The sequence below is a fragment of the Gallus gallus genome, chromosome 2, assembly GCF_016699485.2.
Source record: "Gallus gallus isolate bGalGal1 chromosome 2, bGalGal1.mat.broiler.GRCg7b, whole genome shotgun sequence".
Lineage (NCBI taxonomy): Eukaryota > Metazoa > Chordata > Aves > Galliformes > Phasianidae > Gallus > Gallus gallus.
Window position 1 is genome coordinate 4,528,250 of NC_052533.1, and position 26,276 is coordinate 4,554,525.

Below are 26,276 nucleotides of genomic sequence, written 5' to 3' on the forward strand. Positions count from 1 at the left end.
GACAGGGCGGTCTGTTGGGTAGGTTTGGCTTTCATTATGTGGATTGCAGGGCGTAAGCTCCTTTCTCTGAGGACGCCTTGTCCACTTCCTCGTGTCATGAACTTGCTGATGGCTTCCTGGCAAAGCACCCGCAGGCTCCTGGGGACTGAACGCTTCCAGTCAGAGGAGCTTCCAGACACATGGAAGCAGGAGGGCTGGCCTCTTGTTTGCTGATCTGTGACCGCCCGGGTTCACGGCCTGCAGTTTGTTTGCTCTCACACGGGGAGCACTGAGAGCCCTCGGGATGGAAGTAGCAGTGAGCAGCACAGCTCTGTGCAGGACCTGCTCCTCCAGGAAGCTCTCCGGTTGTTTTGCTCTATCTGTTCCATTTGCTGGAGCCATGGGCTAGCAATACCTGCCTCCAAATCAGTTTTCTCCTGTTTTTCCACGTGAACAGAGCTGTTTTTCACGAGTGGCAGAAAAAAATCTGTTTGCTTCAGGTTATATAACCTCAAAGTTACATTGCGTATAACTCTGAGTTATGGACCAGAATGCACTGAGCTCCCTGTTGCGGTTACGGTAAGTGCTTATCTTCTCTAATAGCAGTCACTGAGCTATATGTTAATGATTTAGAATCAATGTGATGAATGGTGAAACACTTTGTTACAGCTTCAGTTTTAAAAACAGTGCTTTATGATCCACCCCTATTTCAGTGTCTGCCTCAGTCCTTTCACAGTAGTCCAACAAATGCAGCGCTGTTTCTGGAAGCTCAAGAAGAGGATTTGTTCTCTAGTTTTAATTTTTTTAATGTGGTGTTCATGAAGAAGGCAGAGCTGAAAGCTTTTCCTTTCCTCTCAGTAAAAATGAAACTGGAGAATACGTAATCTGTATAGAAAAACATGCAGAGAGTCTTTTCTAACTGCAGCTCTTGCTAGCACTGGAGCGGTGTATGTGAGTACTGTTGTACTTCCCTTAGGGAACAGGAACCACTATTTTGCTGAAAATAAGCTGGTAAGATCATTGGATAATATGTAGAATACTATAGGAATTTAATTCCTCATAGAAGTCAGGATGGTTCTCATTGGGATGTGTGTTGTCAAATGACTTTCTGCTTCCTGAAGTTGCTTTAAGCTCCGTGTGTGAGGAGGATCAGCTCTCTGGTTTGGGCAGGGTTGGGTATGTTCTTGTGCTCCTCATACACTTACAGGCTGACAGAGCCAGATGTGTGCATGTGCACGGGTATATTCATGCCTGCACGTGTGTGCTCTTGGTTTATTTAGGCAGGCAAAGTGTGTGAGCTCTTCTGTCTGTGTGCTTTACAGGTGGAATTTGGGAAAGCATTTCAAGCTGTTGAGTGTTGTGTAGTACAATATCTTCTTTCAATGTGGGATACTTTAAATCTGGTGAGAACCTGTGGTTGTAGTTGGACTTCCCCTGTGCTGTCACTATAAACAAGAGGTGTAAGCCGGGTGACACCCTCAGTGATATGTTGCACTTAATGTACTTTCTCATTCCTAGATTGTGCTCGGTTGAATTGCCTGAAGTGACTCAAGGGAAAAAATCCACCAGGCTGCGTGTTCAGACAAGGAGCTCAAGATACGTTATTCCATCGCCTTACTCAAATCTTGTGCAACAATTAGTTTATTAATAAGAAAAATATCCGTAATTAGTAGTATACAAACACCGAACACCACAATTAGATTTTGTGGAAGCCCTAACTTAAATTGTTCCTTGAATATTAAGGGCCTCATCTACATATGCTTCGTGTCATTCTCAGAATGTGTGGGACAAAATGTTGCGTGATACAACGACAGAATTTTATGCTACCAATGAGCAGGGAATAAAGTTAGGATGTTGGAGGCTAAATGCTCCTTTGGACCTTAATAACAAATTGTATGAGGACCTCTCATGTTTAATACCTGCTCAGCCCCGACCTCCTGGAGGAAGGCTGCTGGTGTGTCTCACCTGTGATTCAAAACGATGCAGGTGGTACGTTGTCCATGTTCTGTGGGTTGGTTTGTTATATATGTGTTATTTTTTGGGACCAGATTTAAAAAGGTGTTCTGCAGACACCCACAGCACATGATACATGAAGCCACTTGTCTTAAAGCATAGAAACTTGGAGTGGGAAGGTGAATCCAGTTCTCTTTGGGCTTTAACTTGTGAATGCTCTCCTGTTGGAGATGGACCTTTCTCTCTCTCTTTGCAGTATGTATACCCTGCTAAGATGTACAGCGTGGGTTTGTGTTTTGTCACTTGATGCAGAGTTTTAAGGAAACCTCAGCTTAATGCCCAGAGCGGTCACTTGAAGCAGTTCAAGTGACCTTCCAGCATTCATTGGGTATGTTATTGTCTTTCCTTTTAATGGCAGTATCTGAAACTGATGTTTGCAATGGAAAATTCATGTTCCAGGTTTTTTTTTTCCCACATCCTGACTTCAAGCCACATTCCTTAATGTTTGCTGTGGTTTATCCCAGTGCCTTGCAGAGCTTGTACAGATCTTTGTACCATAAGGAGGAGAGAAGGAGGGATGTCACAGGTTTGTAGAAATGGCATTTTTTTGAGGCTATCTGTGCAGATAGAGCTGTCTTTGGGATTGAACGTAAGGCTTATGGTAGCGGCAAGGAACTCCAAACCAGAAAGCAGGCACAAACATTACCTAAGTGCTGTAATTACCTCGCCTTGTTATTGAATGGTGGTGAAGCATGTCTCAACGTGTGGCATGTCAAAGGTATTTGGAAATGATGCTCGTCCTTCATTAAAGGAAGGGAATGAAGCAGCCTCTTCCACGCTTGGCCTTGCCTATAAGCGTGCAGTAGCTGATTAAAGAAGATTCTTTGAATAATTGAATTTTCCCAGCTTGGGGGGGGAACAACAACAGCCTTTATGGATCATGTGCGCGCTTCATTGCTGCACAGCTCTACATCCAAGGCGTCCTCTGTATGAAAAAATGTTCCACTTTCACCTCTTGGCAAAAGGAGGGAGGGAGAATGAGGGGAAAACTGCTGTGAAAGTACATCCAGAAGCTCTGCTCTGTTTGTGTAAGCTCTTTCCCTTGTGAATTTTGTTGTGATCTTTGAGCTGGTGGCTTTTTGCACTATGTTGGGCAAATAAATCTGCCCTGAAACATTCTGTCATCAGACTTTCCATACCACGGTGTTTTTCTTGCAGTGTGGCACGGAGTATTCAGGAGTCCCCAGGAATCCGAAAACTTGGGGAACCCTCAGCAGCTCCTGGTGGATATGGGAGGCATTCATGGCACACAGGAATCAGGCAGGGGTTCCTCCTTTGTCAAGGAACCTCACGGTTCCCCAGTCCTGTGTCTTGTCTGTGTCTTGTTTCTCATCTGTATTTGAACTACGCACACTTCTAGTTTGGAGTGGTTGGGAAATAATTGCATTGATATGGGTAGAGGAGGAGAAGGGTTGCACGGAGGGGTTATTTTGCAGTATTTTTAGTGCAACTACGCTTGATGGATTGTTTCTGGTCTTGGCCAACTCCACTGACTTACAGGAAAGAAGGGATCCGGGGGAGGTGATCTCTCCCCGAACTGTAGTTGTTTGCAATATAAACAGCTGAGCTATTCCTCAGAGCCTCTCTTAGAGAAAAACAAAACAAAACCAGGCATTTTTGGGGTGAGTTCTAATGTAGACAAATGATGCAAATTACACCCTCCAAGTGCTTATCAGCTTGGCTTTGTGAATGCTACCTGTGGTTAGCTGGAGTGATTCCTGACAACAACAGGCTAAGGAGAAGATCCATAAAAATTCCTTGGAAATAGACTGTTTTCTTCTGTTATAACTCCAATGTGGGGACCCTTTCCCTCCTAGAAGCTTTCTGCTGTTTGAGTCTGATCAGGGGGGTTTGGCAGCGTGCTCCTTGAGCTCACTGGGGCTCTTTGGTTGCTTCCAGAGGAGATTCAAGTTGGATATTAGGGAACGCTTCACCAAAAAGAGTGGTGATGCAGTGGCACAGCTGCCCAGGGAGGTGCTGGAGTCACACATCCTGGAGGTGTTCAGGAGCCGTGAAGATGTAGCACTGAGGGATGTGGGTAGTGGGCATGGTGGGGTGGGTCGGTGGTTGGTCTTGGTGATTTTAGAGGTCTTTTCCAACCTTCATGATTCTGTGATTCTTTGTGGGGCTGCAGCCAACGCCTTGTGCTGGGCCAGTGGGATGGGACCAGAGTTCTTCAGTAGAAAGGGGGGGTGAGTGCACCCTCAGTGCTGTACAGCTTAGCTTTGTACTTGTACTGCTAATCTCTGTTATATTTAGGGCTGGGAAAATTGTCTGTTGACATGCATTTGCTTCATAATACGTTCCTCTGTCCCCAAGAAGCATACGGTCTTGTAGGAAGGGCTGGTATGAAGCAAGCTGATACGCAGCTATTTGTCCTCCCTTTTTGGGTTACGTAGGAGTGGGAGAGATGCCAAATATTTTGCTTGTTTTGCAGCAAGCGTGTAATCGCATACAACGCGTTTCTGCTTTAGATCTATGGAGCTTCAGGAGATGAATTCAAATGCAGGAGTTGGTTTAGATTTTAGTAACTGAGTGAGTATGCCAGGGCTGGGCAGAGGAATGGGATATTTATTGGTGGAAATGCATTCCAGCCAAGGGGGCTTAAAGCTCTGCACATGAGCAAGGCATGCAGCTGTGGTTGCAACTACCCCACACAGGGCTTCTCTCAATGCAAGCTGTGCCATGCAGAGCTGGACTGCAGGCAGGTTTGGGGTTAGAAATGGCTGTTGCTGTTCCCTTGTTCCGTCTCAGGCCAAGCATGAGCCCCATTGCAGGGGATGACTGCAGGCTGGCAAACCTTGAGTTGCGTGGTACAGAGAGCTGTTGTGTGGTGCATGAGCTGTCCAAAATGGATGGTCACAATGGTGGACGTCCCACTGGTTGATGCTCATAGATGAAGACAGTGATTCAGCTTTTGCAGGTTACTGTGGCTGGGATTTTCCAGCTGAGCTAAGCGCAGAGCATGTCCTGGATGGGAGCATTTGTTCTCTTCTGCTCTCAGACCAGGTGAGGGGATCAGAGCTCCAATGGGTAAAGTCTGCTCTTCAGGAGCTGGTGGTCTGCTGTGCTGAGAGCTGCAGGGCACTGAGCTCTTCCTTAACGCAGTGGTAAATGGAGCTGCCTCGTGGCTGAGAGAAGAGGATGCAAGGAGGTAGGGATGTCTTACATCAGGACTGAACGAGCTGAATACCCTTAGCACTGCAACAACAATGAAGAAAGGCAGCTCTTTTGCCAGGTAGGACAGAGGCCAGCAGACCTGCACGTGTTCTGCTTCATAGAAAGCTTCAGTTCTGTTGGTGGGTGCAGGTGTTATTTATTTTTTTTACCTTCATTTATCCTTTCTGACAGGCTGAAGGCATGATCTGTGATGGTAGCAAGGCAGGTTTGGTGGGATGTAGCTACGTAATCATTGACAAATGTAAGCATTTTGTGTTCCATTGTAGAACAAAACAGTTTGTGTTCTGCTTTCCAGGATCAGTAGAAGTTAAAGCATTGGTATTAAACTGCACCCTTTCCTTTCTGTGTGAAGTTGAGGATATATCACATGGGCTGAAAGTACATGATGTTCTGGGCTTTGGAGAACAACTGAACATGTCTGCAGCTGTTCCGGCCGCAGTGCAAGAGAAGCACTGAAGGACGTGGTAAAGGCACCAGAATGCCTTGAGAAAAGCCCCTCCTGTTGGATACGTAATACGTCAGAAGAGAAATCATTTATTTTCATTGCTGATAATCTGAATTTCTAAACAAGCAATGAAGCCTGGCTTTGTTCTGGGAAGGAATTGCTGGAAGTTGGGCGAGTTTTGCTGCTTTTTTTTTTTCAGTGAAACCTGCAGTAACTTTACCCATCCCTGCATCTTTGGTGTCAGTCTTAACCTAGTTTAGCTTTCCTAATATTGCATTTCCAGGTGGGAACGTGCTGGTTTTCATGGTCCAGGATTGAGTAAAATCTTCCATCCAAACTATACGATCAGGTGAGCAGGGAATGAGTATTTCACAATGTATCTCTCAGGATCAGTTGAAAATAGTCTTAATGCAAAGCCAGGCTGGCAGCCAGCCGTCCATCCTGCTGCAGGGGGTGCTGGTACTGCTTGTGCTGCCTTGTAGCTGTTGGTAGTTATTGCTTCAGGCTTTTTGATTCTTAACATTAAGCGTTACTTTTTTTTTTGTCTTTTTTGCTGAATGGAGTGAGTACACCGAGTGCTTTCCTAGAAGTGGCTTTGCTGTTTTGTTCAGCTTCATGTTTGGGTACAGTGAACACACGTAGCCAGCGAGGAAATAAAACTCTCTGTCGGACTCCGGATCGTTCATTCAAACTGTCAGACGTGTATTGGTTTTGGCTGTTCCTTCTTACACAGCCTTTTTCTTTAATAGTTGATCTGGATTCGGATAGACATTTAGATGTTTTAAACGTAATGTGAGTACATTATGCTTGTTTTTTTTTCTAGAATTGACAGCATGTATCTTACTGGCTTTCTTAAGTAGACCCCAGGGAAGTGGAATTGGAAAGCCAAAGTGAGAGGTCTCCTGCCTCAGCAGCACAGTGCTGCTGGTTTGAGCTAATTATGAATGAGAATTTGCCACATGCCTTCGTGGGTTTTTGGTTTAACTGTTTGCTCAAAGTATAATGACAGAAGCTGGGTGCTCCTATTGAATTGAAACCCTTCCAGTGACTGATGTTGTAATTCCTTTAGATTTAATACAGTTACTGAATATGTAGAGCTCTCCCAAAAAATGCAACTCAACTTAAATTCGTTCAATTTGTTGATCTTTGAGGTCCCTTCCAGTCCAAGCCGTTCTGTGAGTCTGTGAATCGGGTTAGAAGGGACCTCAAAAATCATGGAGCTCCAACCCCCTGACCTGGGCAGGGTTGCCACCCACTACATCTTAAACAGTATTTTTTTTTCTCTGCAATATTCACTTATCGTACATATCCAGAACACTGCAAGTATTTAACAAAATGAATGTATGGAGGATAGCCTAAGATTAGATGAAGTCTACTCCATGGAAGCTAAAGATGGAAGAGGCACAGCTTTGGCAGTTCCTCTAAGATGAGTTCTGTCTGTACAGATACACTGAAGTCTTATGGACTATTCCTTAGTAAATCCCTGCGATTAAACATGCAGCAGTCAAGTTCATGATCAAAATCTGATGTTTCTGTTTTTCTCCCGGATGCGTTAGGTTGCAGGAACTTGCTCAAGCAGTATGCTGGCTGTACCTTCATTTCAGAAGTTGTCTTAGTTGTTGGAAACAACCGTTACTTTCAGATCACATTAGCAAAAGAAGCACCAATGAGACAGTGATTTATAGAAAGTTCCCTCTTCCAAATGACTGGAGTTGCTTCTTTTTTCTGCAGCAGTGTGTGGGTTGTAGAGTATAGAGAAACTGGGGAGGGGAAGAAGCAGGGAAGAGCAGCATTTGATCCAAATGACAGCATTTCTATTGAGGTCTTTTTAACTTTGTAAAATGAAACAATTTCCTACCCCTAGAAAGATGGTAAATCTTCCCTGCAGTCATGCATGTTTCTTACTCTGTTACAGTCTTTCTCAGAAACAGTGGGATTTCAGTGGTTCTACAGACATATGTTAGCAGGACCAGCACGGCTTTCTGGCACGGTGTGTTCTATGAGAACTGCCTGCAGTGTCCACACAACAGCAGTACGTTGGGAGAAAGAAGTGGTAGTTCAAAGCAGACATCTGAGATGACACACGTTTAAAAAAAGGGGCATTTGAGTTTCTTTTTTGCTCTTAGAGGTGGATCAGTGGGGAAGCAGAGCTGGGATGAGCCACTTTTCTGGCAAGGAGGAGAACTGCAGCCTGAGTTAAAGCGTCCCCAGGGAGTGACTGAAAAATTCATAAGGTGGAGGAGCAGAACTTCTTGCAAGGGAGCACCCTGTATCAGTGTGCCTGCTAGATTAGTCCCTGAGCAAAGAACTGTTCCTGGGGAAGAGATGAGAAAGCCTGCAAAAATAGACTAACGCTTTAGGTTTGATGCCTCTCTGAAGGATTTGCTGCAAAAAGTGTGGTTGGGAATGTAGCTGTCTCTATGGGAACATCTTGCTGCTATATTTAGCAAAAGTAAATGAAGCTTATTTCATCAGATGGCACGATTTTGGTAAGGTTTGATTGGAGGGGTTAGGATTATTTTTGGGGGGAGAGAGACTCGAGGAATTTCTTTGTTCAGGTTTGGTGAATCGCTTGTCTGGTGTTTTTTCAAGTCAAAAAGTGCCAAAGGTGTATGTTCTTTCTGCAGGCAGTGTTAGGATTGGGTGACACTTCAACTTGAAAGATGAATTGCTTGGATAAAATATGTACGGCAGGTGCCTAACTGGGCACGTTCAGCACTGGACAATGCCTGTGGAGCTGAGAATTTGATGTCTCTCCCGTACATTCTGTTTTCATGGCATCCCTTAGGTGCACTGCAGCTGGGGAATGTGCCTGTTGGGTGTGCAGCACACAGCTTACAGCAGAACGCTGCAGAAGGGCTCCTCTTGAGCTTGCTTTCCCACTCTGCTTTTGGCTTAGCCAGCATTGTTCAGTGAATTACACTTCAACAGCAGCGTGGCTGTGTAAGAATGTGGGGGCAGACAGTGATGGCTCTGTGCTCCAGGTGCCCACCTGCTTGTAGCTCTTGCCCCGTGTTCTAACTGCTCAGTGAGTTCTTTTCTCCCTTTCCCTCCATGTCACGCTCAAGCCCAGCACAAAGCTGAGCAGATCAGATGCTGTACATATTTCTGCTTTATAAACACATGCATGTTTACATTCGTTTCATTGCTGTTTTGACTCGAATCCCACTCCGATGCCAGAGGATATCAGCCATGATGAACAGACCCTGAGATTCTGCCACTGTGTTTCCCTGGGTTTGCTTCTCTCCTGCCTTCCCACTCAAGTATTTAACCACTTCATTTAAGATACCTTCCAGGATTTCAGAGGCCAACCTGGGAGCAATCCAAAGGAGCCATGATGCATAGACATACATTCTGCCTACTAATTCTCCTTGTTATGTTTATGATTGAAGGCAAACTGAGTACCTATTCTGTAGTGCTCCATGTTATACTCAAACCATAAACCTGCCCTCTTATTGCAGAAATAAATCTTGTCCTACAAAATCCTCTCCATTTTGACTAATGGCTGTACTTCGATTGTGAGCTGCTATGAACCTTTAAAGCAAACCCTCTGGCTTCCATCCTGCCTTCCAGCACCTCTGAGCTGCCCATCTCGCATGGCGGCTCCCAGCCTTTTGCTGCCCCATCTTTGCAATGCTGTGCCATTGCGCTTGCACTCAGTTCTTTCTCTCCACTTGCATTCACAGGCCACATCTGCTGGTGAACTTTGTGCAGTCTGCCTGGCTTTTTTCTTTTTTTTTTTTTTCTTTTTCCCCTCCCCTTTTTACTAGAAGAAAGGTTTGTTTGTTGGCCGCTGGCTTGGGGCGGGACAGGAATGCAATGCATGCCCAGACCGCGCAGTATTTCCTGTTGCTGCAGCCCTCTGCGTCGGCATGGCTCCAGCACGAGCAGCTCAGAAATGAGGCAGCTCCCGAAACGCCTCGATTTTTATGGGGGGGGAAAAAGCCCCATCTTTTTAACAGTGAATCTTTGTGGCGTGACGGTGCTTGAAATATGTTGGTTTCGAGGGATGTGTGTGTTATTTATAGGTTGCTGTGGCAGGGAGCGTTAACCCTACAGAAGGTGCAGGGAGGAGGCTCCGTCGTGTCACTGCAAAAAGTGATGTTTATTTTGCAGCACAATATGGCTCCATCATGCTTCCTGTGTAGCTCAGCTCACTGCATTTTCCACTCGGTTAAAAATAGTGGTGATCTTTTGTCACTGGAGTTATTTCTGCATTATTTGCGCTGCTTTATTTTCCTCTTAGGCTGCTCTGAAGTCTTACTTCTGCACTGCCAATTCTATAGCAAGAAATACCATGTCTGGGTAAAAGGGAAGAGGTTGAGTTTGGTCACTTCTGCCAAGGGACACTAAATTTTGCCTTGTATGCGGTGCGGAAGGGAGATGAGGGGCTTTCTTCCTTTTATTATCATTTTGAAGTGCTTTTGTTCTTTTGTAGATATGGCAGCTCTGTTGCTGTTTCAGGCTCACAGCTGATAGAAGAGTATCTGTGGGGTGTGGCTGTGCATTGATTTTTTTGTGTGTTATTTTTTTTAAGCAGATCCGTGCTTTAGAGCACTCGTGTCCCTGGCTCCGGCAGAACATAGGAGGTCTGGAGAGGGCAAATACGAGGAAAAGGTTGAGCTGTGAATCGTGTGTATGAGTAAATGCACAAGGATGTACAGCATTTTTGCATATATACCTTTTTATGTGCTCATCAGCTACTTAGTCCTATTTGAAACAAGGCCAAGTGTGCGGGTTGGTCCATCTTTGGTCCATCTTTGGTCCATCTTTGGTCCATCTTTGGTCCATCTTTGGTCCTTCAGGATAGCACATGCCAACAAGGCAATTGGGTGCCAGTATGGGACAGATGCTAGCTGAGGAAAAACCAAGGCAAGGCTGACTGGCCCCATCCAGGCCTATTCAAAGACCGTCCAGATGTTCACATGGAGGTACAGCAGCTCCCTCTCCATTGTGCTGGAAGGATCTTGCAAGCCTGACATCTCTTAACTGGGTCATACTCTCACCTGTTTTAATCCCTGACTGCTTGAACTTCTTGGGTCACAAAGGGATGTACCCTTCAGGCCTTTGGAGATGACACCTATGTGTGGCAGTGGTCTCAGTGAAGCTCTGTTGCCTTATCAAGCAGAGCAGAAGTGGAGGAGCTGGCTAGAGGAGGCTCTGCACTGCATAATGTGAACTCAAAGGTATTTTGCTCACAGCATGGTTCAGCAGGTTAATTAGGTTGTTAAAAGCTGTTTTGACTTTCTGGCTTCATTATTAAATGTGAATGCCCCCAAAGCAGTGGGTCTGTTCCTAAAGCCTTCAAGCTGGATGGCTGTGAGGAGGTGAGCTTTGGCAGATGGATTTATTTTCATTTAGCATTTCCTGGTCACGAGATCTTATGGTTTTTTTTTTTTGAATGCTTGCAGCACAGAAAGACAGCAAGGATGTTTATCTTTAAGTCGTGGCTCAGATGAGTAGTAACACGTGATATGAAGGATATACCATCATAAATATGTACATCCAACTGTAGTGTACAGACTGTAGCATACCAGCCGTTTGGTTTTCCTTGGAATCCTTTGGGTTCTCCTTGGAACCATGATTTATGTGCTGTTTTGAGGCTTTTCGTGGCTGCTTCTTCCTCCTGGTCAGTTCAGAGGGCAGTCTGGCCAGTCCCTGCGTTCAGCCTTGAGCAGCTACAGCAGATGGAGCATCACAGCACTGTACAGAGAAGGCAGAGCAGAGCTCTGCGCCGTGGTTTGAAATTCACTGCTGTCAATGCTTAGCAAGTGAGCTTCCAGCAGCAGTGAATATTTCATCCACCCACACTTAAGGAATGCAGCTAATAATTATTATCAGGCAAAAGTTGGTTTTTCCTTGAAGCTGCTGCAGCAAAAACATTTCCAGAGCGTTATTGGATGAGGTGGAGGTCAGTTGGGATTTAAAAACCAAAGCAATCTGGGCATCGTGTGCAGATTTTGTTTAAAGCATTATAAAATAACTTATGTCCTGATGTGCATGTTCCAAACATCAGAACTGCTTTGTGACTCTGACTTCTGTAAATGACACAACTTAATCTTTCTCCTAAGAAATCTTAAGATCGAGACATTACGCATCTGTAATCATGTATAAATTTAGAAGCTGCCTTCTTATGAAGAAAGGTTTTGTTTAATGCTACTTCATTCTTACTTGCACATTCCCATTTTGCCTTATAAACAACCTTGTTCGCGGAGCGCTCGTGATGCGCAGATGTTCATTTTATTGCATTTAGTTTGTCTGGAAACGCACTGGAAGTCTCTTCATTACCCTGTTTCTGTTCTTCAGGAGGGCTGGCTATTGCGTGCATTTCATTAGCAAGCAGCAGCAATAATTGGATGCCTCGTGGGCCACGGGGGGACGGAGCAGAGTGGGAGCTGCCAGGCTGCCTGCTGTGCCTCCTGAGTGCGCAGGGCTTTGCGCACGGCGGCTGCGTGGCAGTCTGGTCTTATAATTAATTGCATTTTTATAATTAATTGTGACTTTCAATAGCACAAATTAACCGTCTTTCACACAACCGCAGCACAATTTGATGGGAGAGGCCCTGGACTAAACTTGTATTTTGGAATACACCCATGAGGGAGGAGCTTTTCCTCACCCTGTAACTCACGCTGCTGTTGCAGTTCCTGCATTTGGAGAACAAAAGCACAAAGGTTCTGCCTCCAAAGGGTAACGTGAGTCATGGCAGGTTTGCAAGGATGCTGTGGATTTATGTTGTAAGCATGCTTGGGTGTTATTTTCCACTGTAACAGTTGTCTTCATTGTTTCCCTTCCCGTTCTCCTTGCCTAGCCAGGCAGTATGGTTACATATCTTCTGTTTGGTCTTGTGTGGTTACAGTAATTTATTTTAAAACTTGCCTTTATGTTTCCTTGTGCCCTTCCTCGCATTCAGTAATGCTGTGGGTTCGTTCGGACAGGTTGGAAGACCTTGAGAAGCACAGTTCTTTGGACCAGAGTGACTTGCAGAAACTTGTGGGCAAGGTGGGAATGAGCTTACCTGCAGGCAGCGTGCAGCCACAGGTTGTAAGCAAGGAGAGGTCTCATGAGGATGAGGGCAGGGAAGCTCTAGGTGGGACATTCCTCTGGTTTGAAAGTGTTGATCTGCATCAGAGCCCCTGCAAAGTAAGGTATATACATAGCCTGTTTGGACAACGTCTCAAGTGAAAAGAATGGCGCTAGATTTTAGTGATCATCAAGGGAGGAGCATCAAACAGTTGGCACTTCACTTTATTTGTTGAATTCCAATTTGTTGAATTCCAATCCAAGAGATGCGGTGAAAAGAATCTTTTGGATCTTTGGGTATGTGGACAAAGGGCTTTGGAGACTCTTGCAGAGCCCATGAGGGCTGTGCCCAGTGTGATTGTTAGTTGTATGGAGCAGGGAATGAGGAACTACAGTGACAGCGTTTGTGGGGGCATTGGTATATAAGGTGTGCATGGATGTGAGATAAAACCTTCAGGAACTCCTGAAGACAAAGCTCAGAAGCATCCTTATGCAAATGTTCAGTAATTAGTTTTTCTTGCTTAACACTAACCTTCTATTAACTTCATAGAGATGTTTTCTGCAGTGAGGCCTTGGTTCAGTCCCGGCCTACAATATCTGCTGGACTTCATCATAAAGCACAGTCGGGACTTGGGGAGGAATTCTGTGCATAGAAATTGTTTGTGGAGCAGTTTCATGTTATGTTCTTATACCTTACAAAGTTCAGGGGAAAAAGAAATCGGTGTGCTGTCATGGTGCATATCACATGGTGCAGTGCTAAACCTGAGTCCTGGCTTTTCTTTTCCTTCAGCAACACCCACTCCTAACCTGATCCTTCAGCTCCCAGGGCTGCCTCTATCTTGTTTCTCCAGCAACCCTGCCAATCTGTGAGTGGCAGAGAAACTCAGAACTATCCCAGATCTCTTTCTGACCTTGCAGAAGTTTACATATCATACCCATGATCATGGGTTTGGCCAGAAAATTCACCCAGGCAGCAGTGAAGATGTTTGTTACATCTCTTCTCTTTTAGATCAGTCCCATTTGCATCCTCAATTCGAAAACATATTTTAGTTATTTCATAGGTTGTTTTTTTTTTTGCAGTATCTTCTTTGGATATTTCATAGAATCTTAGAATGGCCTGGGTTGAAAAGGACCACAATGATCACGTAGTTTCAACCCCCTGCTATGTGCAGGGTCACCAACCACCAGCCCAGGCTGCCCAGAGCCACATCCAGCCTGGCCTTGAATGCCTGCAGGGATGGGACATCCACAGCCTCCTTGGGCAACCTGTTCCAGTGCATCACCACCCTCTAGGAAATATATTTCTAGGAAATCTGAAAACTATGTTTTAGAACAACATGGTGACCTGTGATTCTGCTGAGGCTTAGGTTGGTCAGTAGTATGCTAGCACCATTCTCAGAGTTTGACAGAGAATGTGTTGAAATAGAGGGAAGGAGGTCTCAATATGATGGAAAACTTCTGTTAAGGTTGAAGAACTTCTAAGCCAATAACCATGTGTCTGAGTTCAGCCATTGTACATCTGGAAAAGTAGGTCTGTATTATATGAATTTATTTCTGTTTTGTTTTTTTTTATTCTAGTGTCCCAATGTAATATCAGCTTGAAGAAGCAGAGAAGTCGGAGTATCTTTAGCACCTTATTCTGCTGCTTTCGTGACTACAATGTCGAACCACCATCTACCAACAGCACCAGTGCTCTTCCTCCTTTGGTGGAGGAGAATGGAGGACTTCAGAAGGTCAGACTCTTTTCTTACTCTGCTTTCCAAAGGTCTTTGCTAACTGAGGTTTAACAAAGTACTTCTAAATGTTTGTCTCAGCAGGTTTGCCTCATGGGTAATGTGTTATATCAGCTGATGGGGAATTGCTGATAGTATCCATTCAGCTGCAGTGTAAAACTAACTTGTCTCTGAATTTATGATATGACATTTAAGACCTGAGTACGATGTTCTAAAAATGTAGACTTCCCATAACACTCCAGATGCCAAGTTGTTTCCTAGTTTTAGTTCCCTTTTGCAAATAAGGGAAGATTGAAGTATTTCACATTAAAGCATAGTGAAGCTGCTCTGAATGTCACTTGCAAATGTCTTCAGTGACATACAAACAGCCCAATAATGGAGAGAACTGTAATCCTTTCGACTTTTTTTAACCACTCCACCTGTGTTTAATGCACACTGAGTCCAGAAGTATCAGCTTTTGGTCTTCTGGCTATAGAAGAACCCTATGTTTATAGGGTTGTTAACCTAATCAGTCAATTTAATTTAAACTTTCAGCACTTTTAAGCATTGTCTGTTAAGAGCAGCAGGTTACTTACTTTGAGTTCTAGTGATTAAACTGCTTTGACATGCACATAAAATCGTGTCAAGTAAGTTTCCTGTGTTGTCTTTCAACCTGAAGATACCAAGTGGATTTGCATTATATTACTGAAGGATTTTAGTTCAGTGTGAGCATAGGAATACCATCTTTTTCATAATCTCCAAACTCCACTTGTGCTATGCTTGAAACTGAAAGATATTTCCCCTTCCATTTTTAAGAGGCTGCAAGTAGGGGTGTATCTATGATGGGAAATAATCACAGAAATAAATAAGTTCCTAACTTTTCACTTCTGCTCTGCTCACTAGCTCTATATATTTGATGTGGCTCATTTCCTGCCTGCTTTGCCCACTCCTTTGGATTTGGGTTATAGTTTGATTTTATTTTTTTTTTAATTAATGTGGAGGAAGAGAGGAAAGGAAAGCAAATCATGTGACAGAGACCAAGAATAATACTGGGGGGGGTGGAGGTGGGAGGAAGGGGGACAGGGTGTGAGGGCACTGAAAAATTCCTCTGCCAAAAGGAAGAATTGTGTGTTCATTTTAATATCGTTTTTCTCTTAGCTAAGGTTCATTTCAGCTGAAGTGAGGGAAATCTAGCTTGGATATGCTGAAGGAAAGCTGAGAATAGCGTGTAGCATGTATGTGCATGTTCACCTTAAAAAGAAAGTAAATGGGGAACTAGTGAAATGCCTTTTTCTGCTGTGTTGGTGGGCAGATAAGAGGCATAGGTAAGGATGACAGCAAAATTGCAATTAAGAGAAAAATAAGAGAAATGTTTTAAAGAAATGTATAGCAAACTTGAGCTCAAATGCTCTGGAATCAAAACATTCAGAGTACAAAATGTGAAACACGTAATGACTTTCTAAATAGTATCTTAGCCTTGAGCAAGTGATTGCATGTGTGTTTGCACAGGTTTCCATCCTTGTGCTGCACCGCCTCGGTGAGCAGTTGTGCAATCCTTCTTTGCGAGTCCAAAACACGACTCACAGAATGCACAGCATTATCAGACTACGACGTAATTGGGTAGAAATGTCCAATGAATACCTTAAAAAAAATAATAATAATAAATTATTCAACTTCACTTTATTCAAGCGCAGTGAAACATACTCAGACGTGTACAGTTCTTTGCAGAAAGGAAATGAGAGCTGTTAAGTTTTTGGGTCAGTCTCACTGAGTGCAAATAGGTCTGTAACAATTCTATCCTAAATGGAAGGCTGCAGTCTAATAAGCTCTGTGTGCTTTTCTGTGTCACTTTTATATTCAGTGCTAATGTGGTTAGTGTAAGCATGAAATTCTTTCCAAGTCAGAAAAGCAGCATGGAAGATTTGGATATATTTGAATGTTCTCACTCTGTCAGGCCTGTGCTTTCTCCCAGAAGAGCTTTGTTCTAGAGCTGTGCGGGCAGGTTGGGTTTGATGGAGTCACAGGGAGCAGCTTTGGAGATGTGGAGGTGATTTGTAAACTGGAGGGGGAAGTACATGCATCAGTGTAATTGAGTTTCACTAAATTAGTGAAAATAAACAACCAGAAAGGGGCACAACAACCAGTTTTCGAAGAGAAAGGAGAGCTTTACAATATGCTTAAACTCTTCTGCTGTTTACTTAAAGCTCTCGTCGTATTAATCTGCCTGCCAGGTTAGAATAGTTGAAATTCTGTGGAGCAGCTGTTCAGATGGTCACTTCATTACCTCTGCTATTAATTATTGATCGCCTCCCAGGTGACCTCTGACCATGGTGCAGTGCTTTGTGTATCCTTCAGAAATGAAAAGAGGAAATTGCACAACAATGTTAAATAGTTACTATTAGAAACTGGAGTATAAAATTGCTTGGATGTGCTTTCCTTCTGCCTTTATTGTTCAATGGAACTGTTATATGGAAACCAGCGGTAAAAATTGGAGGGGAAATTAAAAAGTGAGAAAGCTTCAGCTGCTTTCATAGAAATTCAGTGTTCTACATTGCTTCAGGCATAGTCATGAATTGGTGTGACAAGCCTCCTTCCTTCTAATTAGGAGTCTCAAGTCTTTCCACGTTAACCTGTTGTAAAGCAAGGAAAGCAGCAAAAGGTATTTTATAAAGCAGTTGAGAACACAGTTCAGAGACTTTGCTCAGAGGTATTGTGCTGATTTTTCTTTAGTTATTTTCATTTTTTTGCTGTGTTAGGGGGAAAAAAAAATACTTCCAGTAGTGGTTTACCAAATGGTGCGAGTTGATTCTGCTTGGAAAGTTAAATGTCACGTCACTTCTTCATAGGATTGGAAGAAATGCCAAACTGAGCGTGGTTTTGAATAAGGGAGTCTTACAGCACTGACTTTTACTCCATTAGAAAATACTAAAATAAAAAAGCCCAAAAACTTCTTGAAGTATTGAGTTCACTTTTAAAACTTTTACTCACAGAGCAGCTGCCTGTCCAAGTGTGATGCTAATACTGGTAATGAATGGTCCACTCTCTCTAATGTTTCAATACAACATTTCTCAATAGTAACTTGTATTTACTGAAACTCTTCTATTTATTTTTTTTTCTTCGAATGCAACTTCAATGCAGCACAAAGGTATGTTCTAAGATGTAATAATATTTGTTACAGTGGGTATATCAGTCTGCCTGCAGCTCGGATGCAGAGTCAGATGTGTCATTGGGAGCACACAATGTTCAGCCTTCTGAAATCCTGGCTCATTTTTTCCTGCCTTCTCAGCAGCAGGCAGTTTGCCAAGACCAGCCCATTTTTTGGGGCAGCAGCATTGGGAGAGAGGGAGTGTTTGTTCAGAACAAACTCAGATCTCAACTTCTGTTCTTCAGTTAGCGGTTTGACCCAATAGGTGTCATTTCTGAGCGTGCTGTTGTGCTGTTTCATTCTGGACAAGAAATACCTGCATTTTGAAACATTTGGACATGCTGATGCCATCTGCAAACTTCAAGGAGAGAGTTAGGTAGGAAAAAAAGGAGGAAAAGGTAGCTGCAAACTCACTCTCTTCTCCCTTGGCTTTCCAGTCCTGGTGGGTGATGGAACTCCAGCATCTCTCAGCGCTTCACCATTTCACTTACAACCCAGTTCCTCTGCAGTAATCTCTGATTTTGTTTCACAGTTGTGTATGATTGGGCACACAGATTGTGTTCAGCAAGGTGAGGCATGAATGAAGGGAAAGGTCTTTATATTCTTGGATCAGGGAGAATGTCTTGATCCGCACTCAACGAGGAAGAAGACAGAATTAGATGAAAGTTCATTCTGGGGACAGCAGCTGTCCCTGCTGTTTCCCTGTTACAAGAATGAAGCCCGAAAGGTCAAGTCCTTGAATTTCTGCCTCACCCATCCCAACCACTACAAAAGTAAGGTGTCTTTTCCCCCCACTGCTTTCTGATGCTGCCATCTCCAAGGTCACGTTGGAAAACCTATTTTGATGGCCTGTTGTCACGTCTCCAACACTCTTCAAGGAGTCTGCTTCAGGGATACACTTGGAATTGCAGAGGAAAAGAGAAGATCTTCTCTTCCATGTGAATATGGTTCACCACAGGGAGGAAAATAGATGATGTAGGGAACGTGTTCTTGAGATCTGTAGTAGTATCTCCTTCATCCAGCAGACACAGATGAGCAACTCTTTCTCCTGCTTAACCTTCACTGATCACAGCAAGAAATTCCTAGTGTCTGATTCCATTGGCCACCATCAGCATGTAGTAAGGCAGATGAGTTTAGCAAATCTTGGCAGAGGTGCTTTGTTTCTCTTTACCAGACTTCTCATTTAACCTCCTCCTTTGCCTCCCCAAAAGTCTTTTGTGTCAACAGACAGAGCTCTACGTGGTCCAAAATAAATAGAAGAGTCAGATAGTTAATACATTACTGTTCTTAACCTATCAGCAGTCCAGTATAAATTTCTGTTTAGGAAATCAATATGCTAAGTATGTTCTTTTGATCAGCTTCTTCTCTGAATGGGTTATTATTTAAAACAAGTGGCTTGGTATCTTTGTGCACAGACTGTTCTCAAACAAGCAGAATATTGTGGTTTGTCACTTGATGGCCATTGATGCCCCATGTTAACATAGACAGCATTAACTTATAGATGCGGTACTGACAATGCTGCGTCTCCAACCAAAACTACGTAGATCAGGGGAAGGAGGAGATTTATCACTGTGTATGTTGTGTGAAGAAAAAGCCAGATGTCAGTGGCTGAGCAAATCAGTTTCTGTATATCTTAGTGATACGGTGGGGAAATTTTGGCACTCTGAGATCATCTTTGTCCTATTGCTAGCATCAGGGGCTCATAGAAAGACATCAACAAGTGCAGTTATCTGTCATTACTTCAAAAGATAGTGTTATGACCTACTTCCCTTCCTGTTCCAGGAAATGAAGCAGGACACTTGTAAAAGTTTCTCATAGCAGGATTGTTTTCCAAAAGCATTTGCATGTTCATGGCCACTTACACTTCAACAGCAGACTCCCATATATTTCTTTCTGCTTGTTTTTCCAACTGCTGTCACAACCATTTTGGGTTTTGCATACGTACTCTTAGGATTCCTAGGGAATTCACTTCTTTTACTTTATGATTTAATAAATCCTGCAAGAAAAATAGAAGCATGATGCAAGAGCTTTATCAACTTAATTCTAGATTCTCATGAAAGTCAGCCTTACAGTAATGCTATGGGGCACAGCTCTTGTTTCAAGAGATTGCCAAAGCAACAAACAAGTTATAAGCAGTGATTGCCTCTTGAAGTTTGTGGGGAAAGCCTGATGTGATACTCAGATGTTTTAGTCCCCACCATTAAGATAATCTTTTACTGTAATGGTAGCGATGTCTCTGTTATATACTGTTCTCATCTGCTGACAGAAGAGAAGCACCAGTTGTGTTTCATTCTACCACAGGATGGAAAAAGGGGAGGAAAAGCCAACGTGCAGTTCATAGTCAGTACTCTGCCTGCATAACCCTGTCCTTGATAACGGTCTGATCCCAGGCCAGCTAATCTGACCGGCACCTATTTGGATTCACTCTTCTCAAATGGCACGTGGACTTCAGATGATGCTCCAACAAGCTCTAAAAGGAAGCATCTGTTCTCTTAGTATCTCAGGCTCTGGCATGAGAAGAAAACATGAAGTTGGCTGAGACTGTCATCTTGCGCACTGAAAGGAGGCTGTGAGAAGTACTGATACTTCTGCCTCTTTCTGGCTGAAGACAGTGGAATTCTTTGGCTTCTCATCCATCCATCCATCTTGGTCATTTTGCTGTTGCTTAATTAATGGTGTCTTTTCTGAGGCAAGCAAAGTGAACTTGAAAAGTTGGGCTTCTGTCGTGCTACCGAGATCTGGCTGAGCCTATTGGTGCTGCAGTGCAAATGGACAAATATACCCACTGGTAGACCTTCAAGCTGAAAAAGTTACAGTAAATACAGGTGCTTTCTTATTATCATCTCTTTTTAATTACAGCATGGGTTGTACCAGTCCAGTCTCCTAAAAATCATAAATACCAATGTACTAACCAATCATTACAGCAACTACAATGCAAGATCCTGTTTTTATTTTATTTTTTACCCTGATTTCTTGAATACTTTGAGCTTTGGTTTAAAATGTTTGAGTGCTACATTTACTGCTTCAGACCTTTGTTCTACCCTTTAAAAGCCATTACCCTTACAGTGATTTTTTTTCTTTTTCCCCAGGGTGACCAGATGCAGGTCATGCCTATACCAAGTGTATGTATTTTTATTCCCTTTTTCTTTTAATAATTTTCATAACCTTTGCTTTGAGTCATCTTATGTTGCAGTCTAACAGGTCTGTTTTGTGTTGCATGCTAACAGAAGGATTTTGTGTTCTATGTTGTATACTCAGAGATGAACTGAACCGCACGTGTACACAGACTAAAAGAAGGGTTTGGGTTTTATATGGCTTTCAGCTTGCATCTCAGCTAAACTTATTTCTGGATTCCTATCCTTTTGAAAATGCATGAAGTAGTCTGAGAGTTGAGGCTGCCTGCTTCAATGGAGACAAAAAGTGACTCGTTGTCACTAAGTGGAACACAGTTACAAAAAAAACTTTCCCTTTTTCCATGTGTGCCCAAACATAGGAACAGCACACTTTGTGTTGAAATGAGCCATTTTAGGGAAGCAGAGTTCTTTGCCTGTAGCTGCATTACTCTGCTTGTCGGAGATGATGCTCTCATTATCAGCTCTTGTTTTATGGCCCTTAGTATTCCTGCTTATCTTCCCTAGATTAAATGTGGAATGCTATTAGGCATTTGAATTATTTTTCAAACCTAAATAAAAGAAAAGAAGTCCTTCAAACTGAGGCTTTTAATTTAATGAGATGTGCCCGTTTTTGGTCAAAAAAAGCTGTTCTTTTTCAATTTGTTTTTATGAAGACTTAGGCTTTTTAAAAGCTGGACGTACTTCTTTGAGCTCCTTTGCTGTTTATAAGGCTTTATTATTGCAGAGCTTTCCAGGAAATAGCACACCAGTGCTGGTGTGTGGAGCTGTTGACACAGTGCTCTTTCTGAAGCTCCCTGGTAGTCCTAAAGAGCTGAGTATTCCCCAAAATACCATTTTTTTTTTTCCCTCTTTTCCTTCCTTCTTGTGTAGCCCAACATTACAAGGGCTCCTATAAGAGCCCTCAGTGCTGCAGGGCAGCAGTGTCAGGAGACTGGGAAAAAATGCAACATGCTTCCCTTCTTCTCAGGCTTTGTAAAAGCTGTTAGAAACCACTCTTTATTCCTCACTTACTGTTTCTAAAATGAGATTATTTTTAAAGCCAGGTAAGAGGGGGCCATGGGCAGGCTGATCTAGTGGTTGTCAACCCTGCCCACAGCTGGTGGGTTGGAACTCAGTGGTCTTTAAGTCCTTTCCAACCTGAACCACTCTATGATTCCATTTTATGGCTAATGCCCATGTGTGTATATACACACACACACATAATTTCTATATGTGCGAGCTGGAAATAGAAAGCTTCAGATCTATGAAAATACCAATTGCTGAAGTCCTCTTCCTTTACGTACTCGCTGTGTGCTGCTCAGTCATGGTTGCTGCTGTCCTGGCAGCCATTTGAATGTACAACTTGTTCTGGCTGTGCTCTGAACTACAATTAAGTGTTACCCAAGAGTGGATGTCAGTGTTAATGAAAGGAGATCTCAAGAAGTTCTTAAACTACAGATGAGTACAGCCTTGGCAGATGCAGTCATGAAATTAGAAGCTGTGCTAGAGCTCCATCTGGGTGATGGCAAAGTAGTGCTCTGCTAGGCATGGGGTAAGAAATTAAGGGATTCATGAGGTTTCTGTTTTCTTTCTTCTGTTGCTTAGGGACTGTTTAGCCTAGAGAAGACAAGACAGAGTGGGGATCTTATGCCTGCGAAGATCTAAAGGGCAGGAGACAAGTGGCTGGGCTCTTTTCAGTGGTGCCCAGTGATGGGACAAGGGCCAATGGGCACAAACTGGAATGCAGGAAGTTCCATATGAACAGGAGGAAGAAGTTCTTTGCTTTGGGGGCAGCAGAGCCCTGGATCAGGCTGCCCAGAGAGGTGATGGATTCTCCTCTGGAGAGATTCAAAACCCACCTGAATGCTTTCCTGTGTGACCTGCTGTAGGGAACTGCTGTAGCAGGGCGTTGGACTACATGTACTCCAGAGGTCCCTTCCAACCCCTGCAATTCTGATTGTAGTTCCAGTGCTGAATTGTATTCCTAGCACTTTAAGGCTGCAAAATTAACTTATCTTCTCTGTCACAGCATGTGATTCTCAGGGTGCAGGTTACCATGTACGATCATTCCCCTTCTCCTGTGCCATCTGATGCCCTCTCTCTGCAGCAGGACCTGCCCGCTGCCAAGGGAGCAGTGCCCGCAGGTGGCTGTATGACATTTATGGCCCTACATCAGGCTGTTCCTTCCTGTCACTCCAGGCCAGCACACAGCACTGTGTCACCTTCTAAATACAGACCCAAGTGTGCTGTGTATAGAATCCTGGAATCACAGCACAGTTTGGGTTGGAAGAGATCGTAAAGCTCATCCAGTTCCAGCCCTCGCCATGGGCCTGTTGTCTCCCACCCTCTCAGGCTGCCCAGGATCCCATCCAGACTGTCCCTGAGCACCTCCAGGGATGGGGCACCCACAGCTCTCTGGGCAGCAGTGCCAGCACCTCACTGCCCTCCAAGTAAAGAATTGTTTCCTAACATCCTACCTAGATCTCCACTCTTGTAGTTAAAAGCCGTTTCCCCTTGTCCTATCACTGTTAAACATCCCTTTGAGTAATGTAAGGCCACAGCAAGGTTTCCCCACAGCCTTCTCTTCTCCAAGCTGACCACCCCCAGCTCCCTCAGCCTTCCTGCACAGCAGGGGCGCTCCAGCCCTCTCAGCATCTCCATGATCTCCTCTGGATGTGCTCCCACAGTTCCAGTTCCTCCTGTGCCGGGGGCCCAGGCCCGGGCACAGCGCTCCATGTGGGGCCCCTCAAGGGCAGAGCAGAGTGGGACGGTCCCCTCCCTCTCCCTGCTGCTGCCCTCTGTTGACACAGCCCAGGACGCTGTTGTCTGTACTCATATCTGGGATTTCCTCACCATTAAAAGGATGAAATTAAAGCAGTCCTTTTTGCTGATTTGCAGGGGCTGTTTGTCCCGAGCCCTGGAGCCCAGAGGTTAGCTTGGAGATGCTCATCAGTCTGTAATTAAGACCCATTAAGGCAGAAATTCTTGATGCTCTGCTACACGAGGACATGGATGAGAAATGGGCTGTTTGAGTTGTATGTATTATACATACCAGCAGAAAATCTTTTAGACAGAGAGCGAGGTTGGTCGCAATTAAATTGGACATTTACTTTTTATAGGGTGCATCGCAAACGTAATCGCTTCGAGTGGTTAGAGAATTCCTCGGGGGCTCAGAAAACAGCACTGCCCACTCTCTACTCATTAAACTTCAATGTTGAAGCCCCAGTCAGAGTACAAGGCTTTCTGTAGTTCTATCACGTGTGTTTAAAGTCAGGCAGTCTGCTGGGGTCACCTGTTTGAGAACTAACTTTGTTTTCTGGACACGTGTACAGCATCGGTGCAGGATATCTTCTGCTGAAATCAAATTTCTGGGTATTAATTGCACTTAAAAAAGAATTAGATATGAATTTTCACTTGGCTGGTGATAGATGTTATCAGGAAGCATTCAGGTTCAAGTTACTTTCTTCAGAAAATGAGAACAATATGACTTAGCTTTGAACCTTGTTTCTGTTTGTATGTTGTGTTCTGGAACTATTTCCAGATAAAGGTATAAGCTAAAGAGCAGCATAATGGATTTCTTTTTTTTTGGGGGGGAGGAAGGGGAAGAACTGCAAAGTGATGAGGTTTTCTGGGGTGAATTGAATACAGACCTGGGAAAAAGCCAATAGCAGCTGACACGTGGATGGGATGGGAATCTGGTGGGGTCTGTGGTAGAACAGCCTGACGGATCTGTCCAGTGTAGCTCAGGATCCCTGTGCTTTCCTGGGTTTATCTCAGCTTTGTTTGGAAGGAGATACGACAGAAGCATCAAAATCAGACCCATAGTAACGTTAGCAGTCATTTTCATTCTTTTGACTGTGAAGGCAGATGGAAGCGTAAAGCAATGCATGTGCACCTAATTAAATACATTAGAAGTATTCTCTAGCATTTTGCCTTTGTTTAAAATCCCTGAATGGAGTGGGACTGGAAGGAGCCTTCAAAATCCCTGCAGAAGTCAAAGCTTAGCGTTGAGATATCTGTGTTTCACTTGCATTTTGCTAACTTCTTGTTTTAAGCTTTTCCAGAACAAAGCTTGTGAGCTGCCTGCCTCACAATAGTCCCTCCCATCTCTTGGTAGCTGGGTTTTAATGGGAACATGTTAGCTTCTGTTGGAGCATTCGGTGCCCAACTGCTGGGAGAATCTGTTAGCTACAGAGTGCAACCAGAACTCAACTGGAGCGAGCCTGAACAGCAAGCTAATGCTCTGTGCTTAGGCTAGGCAATGTTTTCAGTACCCAAAGGATTAATTCTGCTTTCTGTGGGCCTGCAGAGAAAAAAGGTTCTGTATTGCTTTATATAGCAAATTTTTTGAAAGGTTTGTGTTGAGCAGCTGTTCTGGCTTCAGCCAGGAGCCCTGTTTCCCTGCTCCCCTCCTCTCCTTTCATTAGGCAGTATACAATTTCCATGGGACTCAAAGTGTTCAGCCGTCATTTCTCTGCAAGGTCAGTTAGCTGATCAGCTGTGAGACCTGCCTGGAACGCAGGAATCCCAAACACCGACAAGTTTAAAAGCTTTAACTTGTATACAATTTATTTCTCTTTGGCATTGAAGCCTAAGCTGGGACTTCCAGTACTGAGATACTACAGATTGTTTTTCTACTGAATTCCGTGGAGGACTGTAGTATCTTAGAGAGGATTATGTAGTAAATGTGAGTTGCTGTTTGTTGCAGTTTAATACTCTTAATAGACTTAAATATTTTTTTAAAGCCCACGTGTTAAAAAGAATTATCAAAGACAACTGCTCACCGTGAACTGGAATGAAAACCTGGTAATTGCAGCTCCTCTTGTTTGCCTCCCCACCAGTGAGGAAATTAAAGTTTGATGTGGAACAATGCCAGTTCCTAGATAAAAGCTTTTCTACTCTGGAAAACGTGGGAATTTTTTTAGATCAGGAAGTTTCAACAGCAAAACAAATGGATTGATATCCTACGTACAAATCCCTTAAGTTCCTGAAGCCCCAAAGATGTCATCTTTGCTGCAGAACCACCAGATGTTCTGCAGTCTCCCAGCCTGCAGTCCCTGCAGCTTCAGAGCAGTTTCCACATCCCTGGTAGATTATCAGGCAGTGAATGTGTTTTCAAAGTTGAAAGCAACGGAGATGGTGGATTTGAAAGAGAAAGATGTGTTTCTTTTATTCATGTGTGCAAACAGGTGCTTCTGAAAACAGGAGCAGATGGAATTCAAAGCCCAAGTGCATAGAAAGGCTGACCTGCCAGGGAATTCAGGTTCTGTGAGACAAAGGTGCTCATGTCTCCATAGCCCTTGGTGTATGTGCATCCTTTTCCTGATGGCAGGTGAACTAGATTTCAGATAGAGCAAAGATAGCTGTGAAATTAGTGTTCGCATTTGTCATGTATGTGTTTCTATATGAAAGAAGGTCTATATCCATATATTTTCCATATTAAGTTCACTCAAAGTCACGCTAAATAGTAGGAGTCTTAAGAGTAGAAAGCTGAATGGAGCTATTTTGTCTTAAATTACACACATACATATATTCATTTATATATCTTAAAGATATTTTGGGATGTCTTTACATTTTTTACTTCTTCAAAGACAGACGAGAAATTTGCATCAGTGTATTCTGAATATGATTGTCTTTAAACGTGTGTGATTTTCATCTGATAAGCTCTA

The 26,276-nt window shown here is 43.6% G+C and overlaps 1 protein-coding gene across 9 annotated transcripts in view; it reads left to right on the forward strand.

Moving 5' to 3' along the window:
* The window catches only part of CTDSPL (CTD small phosphatase like), a 71,100-nt gene that overhangs the window by 23,413 nt on the left and 21,411 nt on the right, over positions 1-26,276 (forward strand). For 3 of the 9 annotated variants that reach the window (NM_001001316.2, XM_040677180.2, XM_040677178.2), the window contains exons 2-3: positions 14,216-14,370; positions 20,584-20,616. In NM_001001316.2, the coding sequence (NP_001001316.1) occupies positions 14,216-14,370; positions 20,584-20,616 (188 nt within the window). Of the gene's footprint in view, positions 1-2,418; positions 2,519-2,841; positions 4,528-14,215; positions 14,371-20,583; positions 20,617-26,276 lie in introns of those variants that run through there. The other 6 variants (XM_015281052.4, XM_025147079.3, XM_040677179.2 and 3 more) reach the window with 4 other exon arrangements.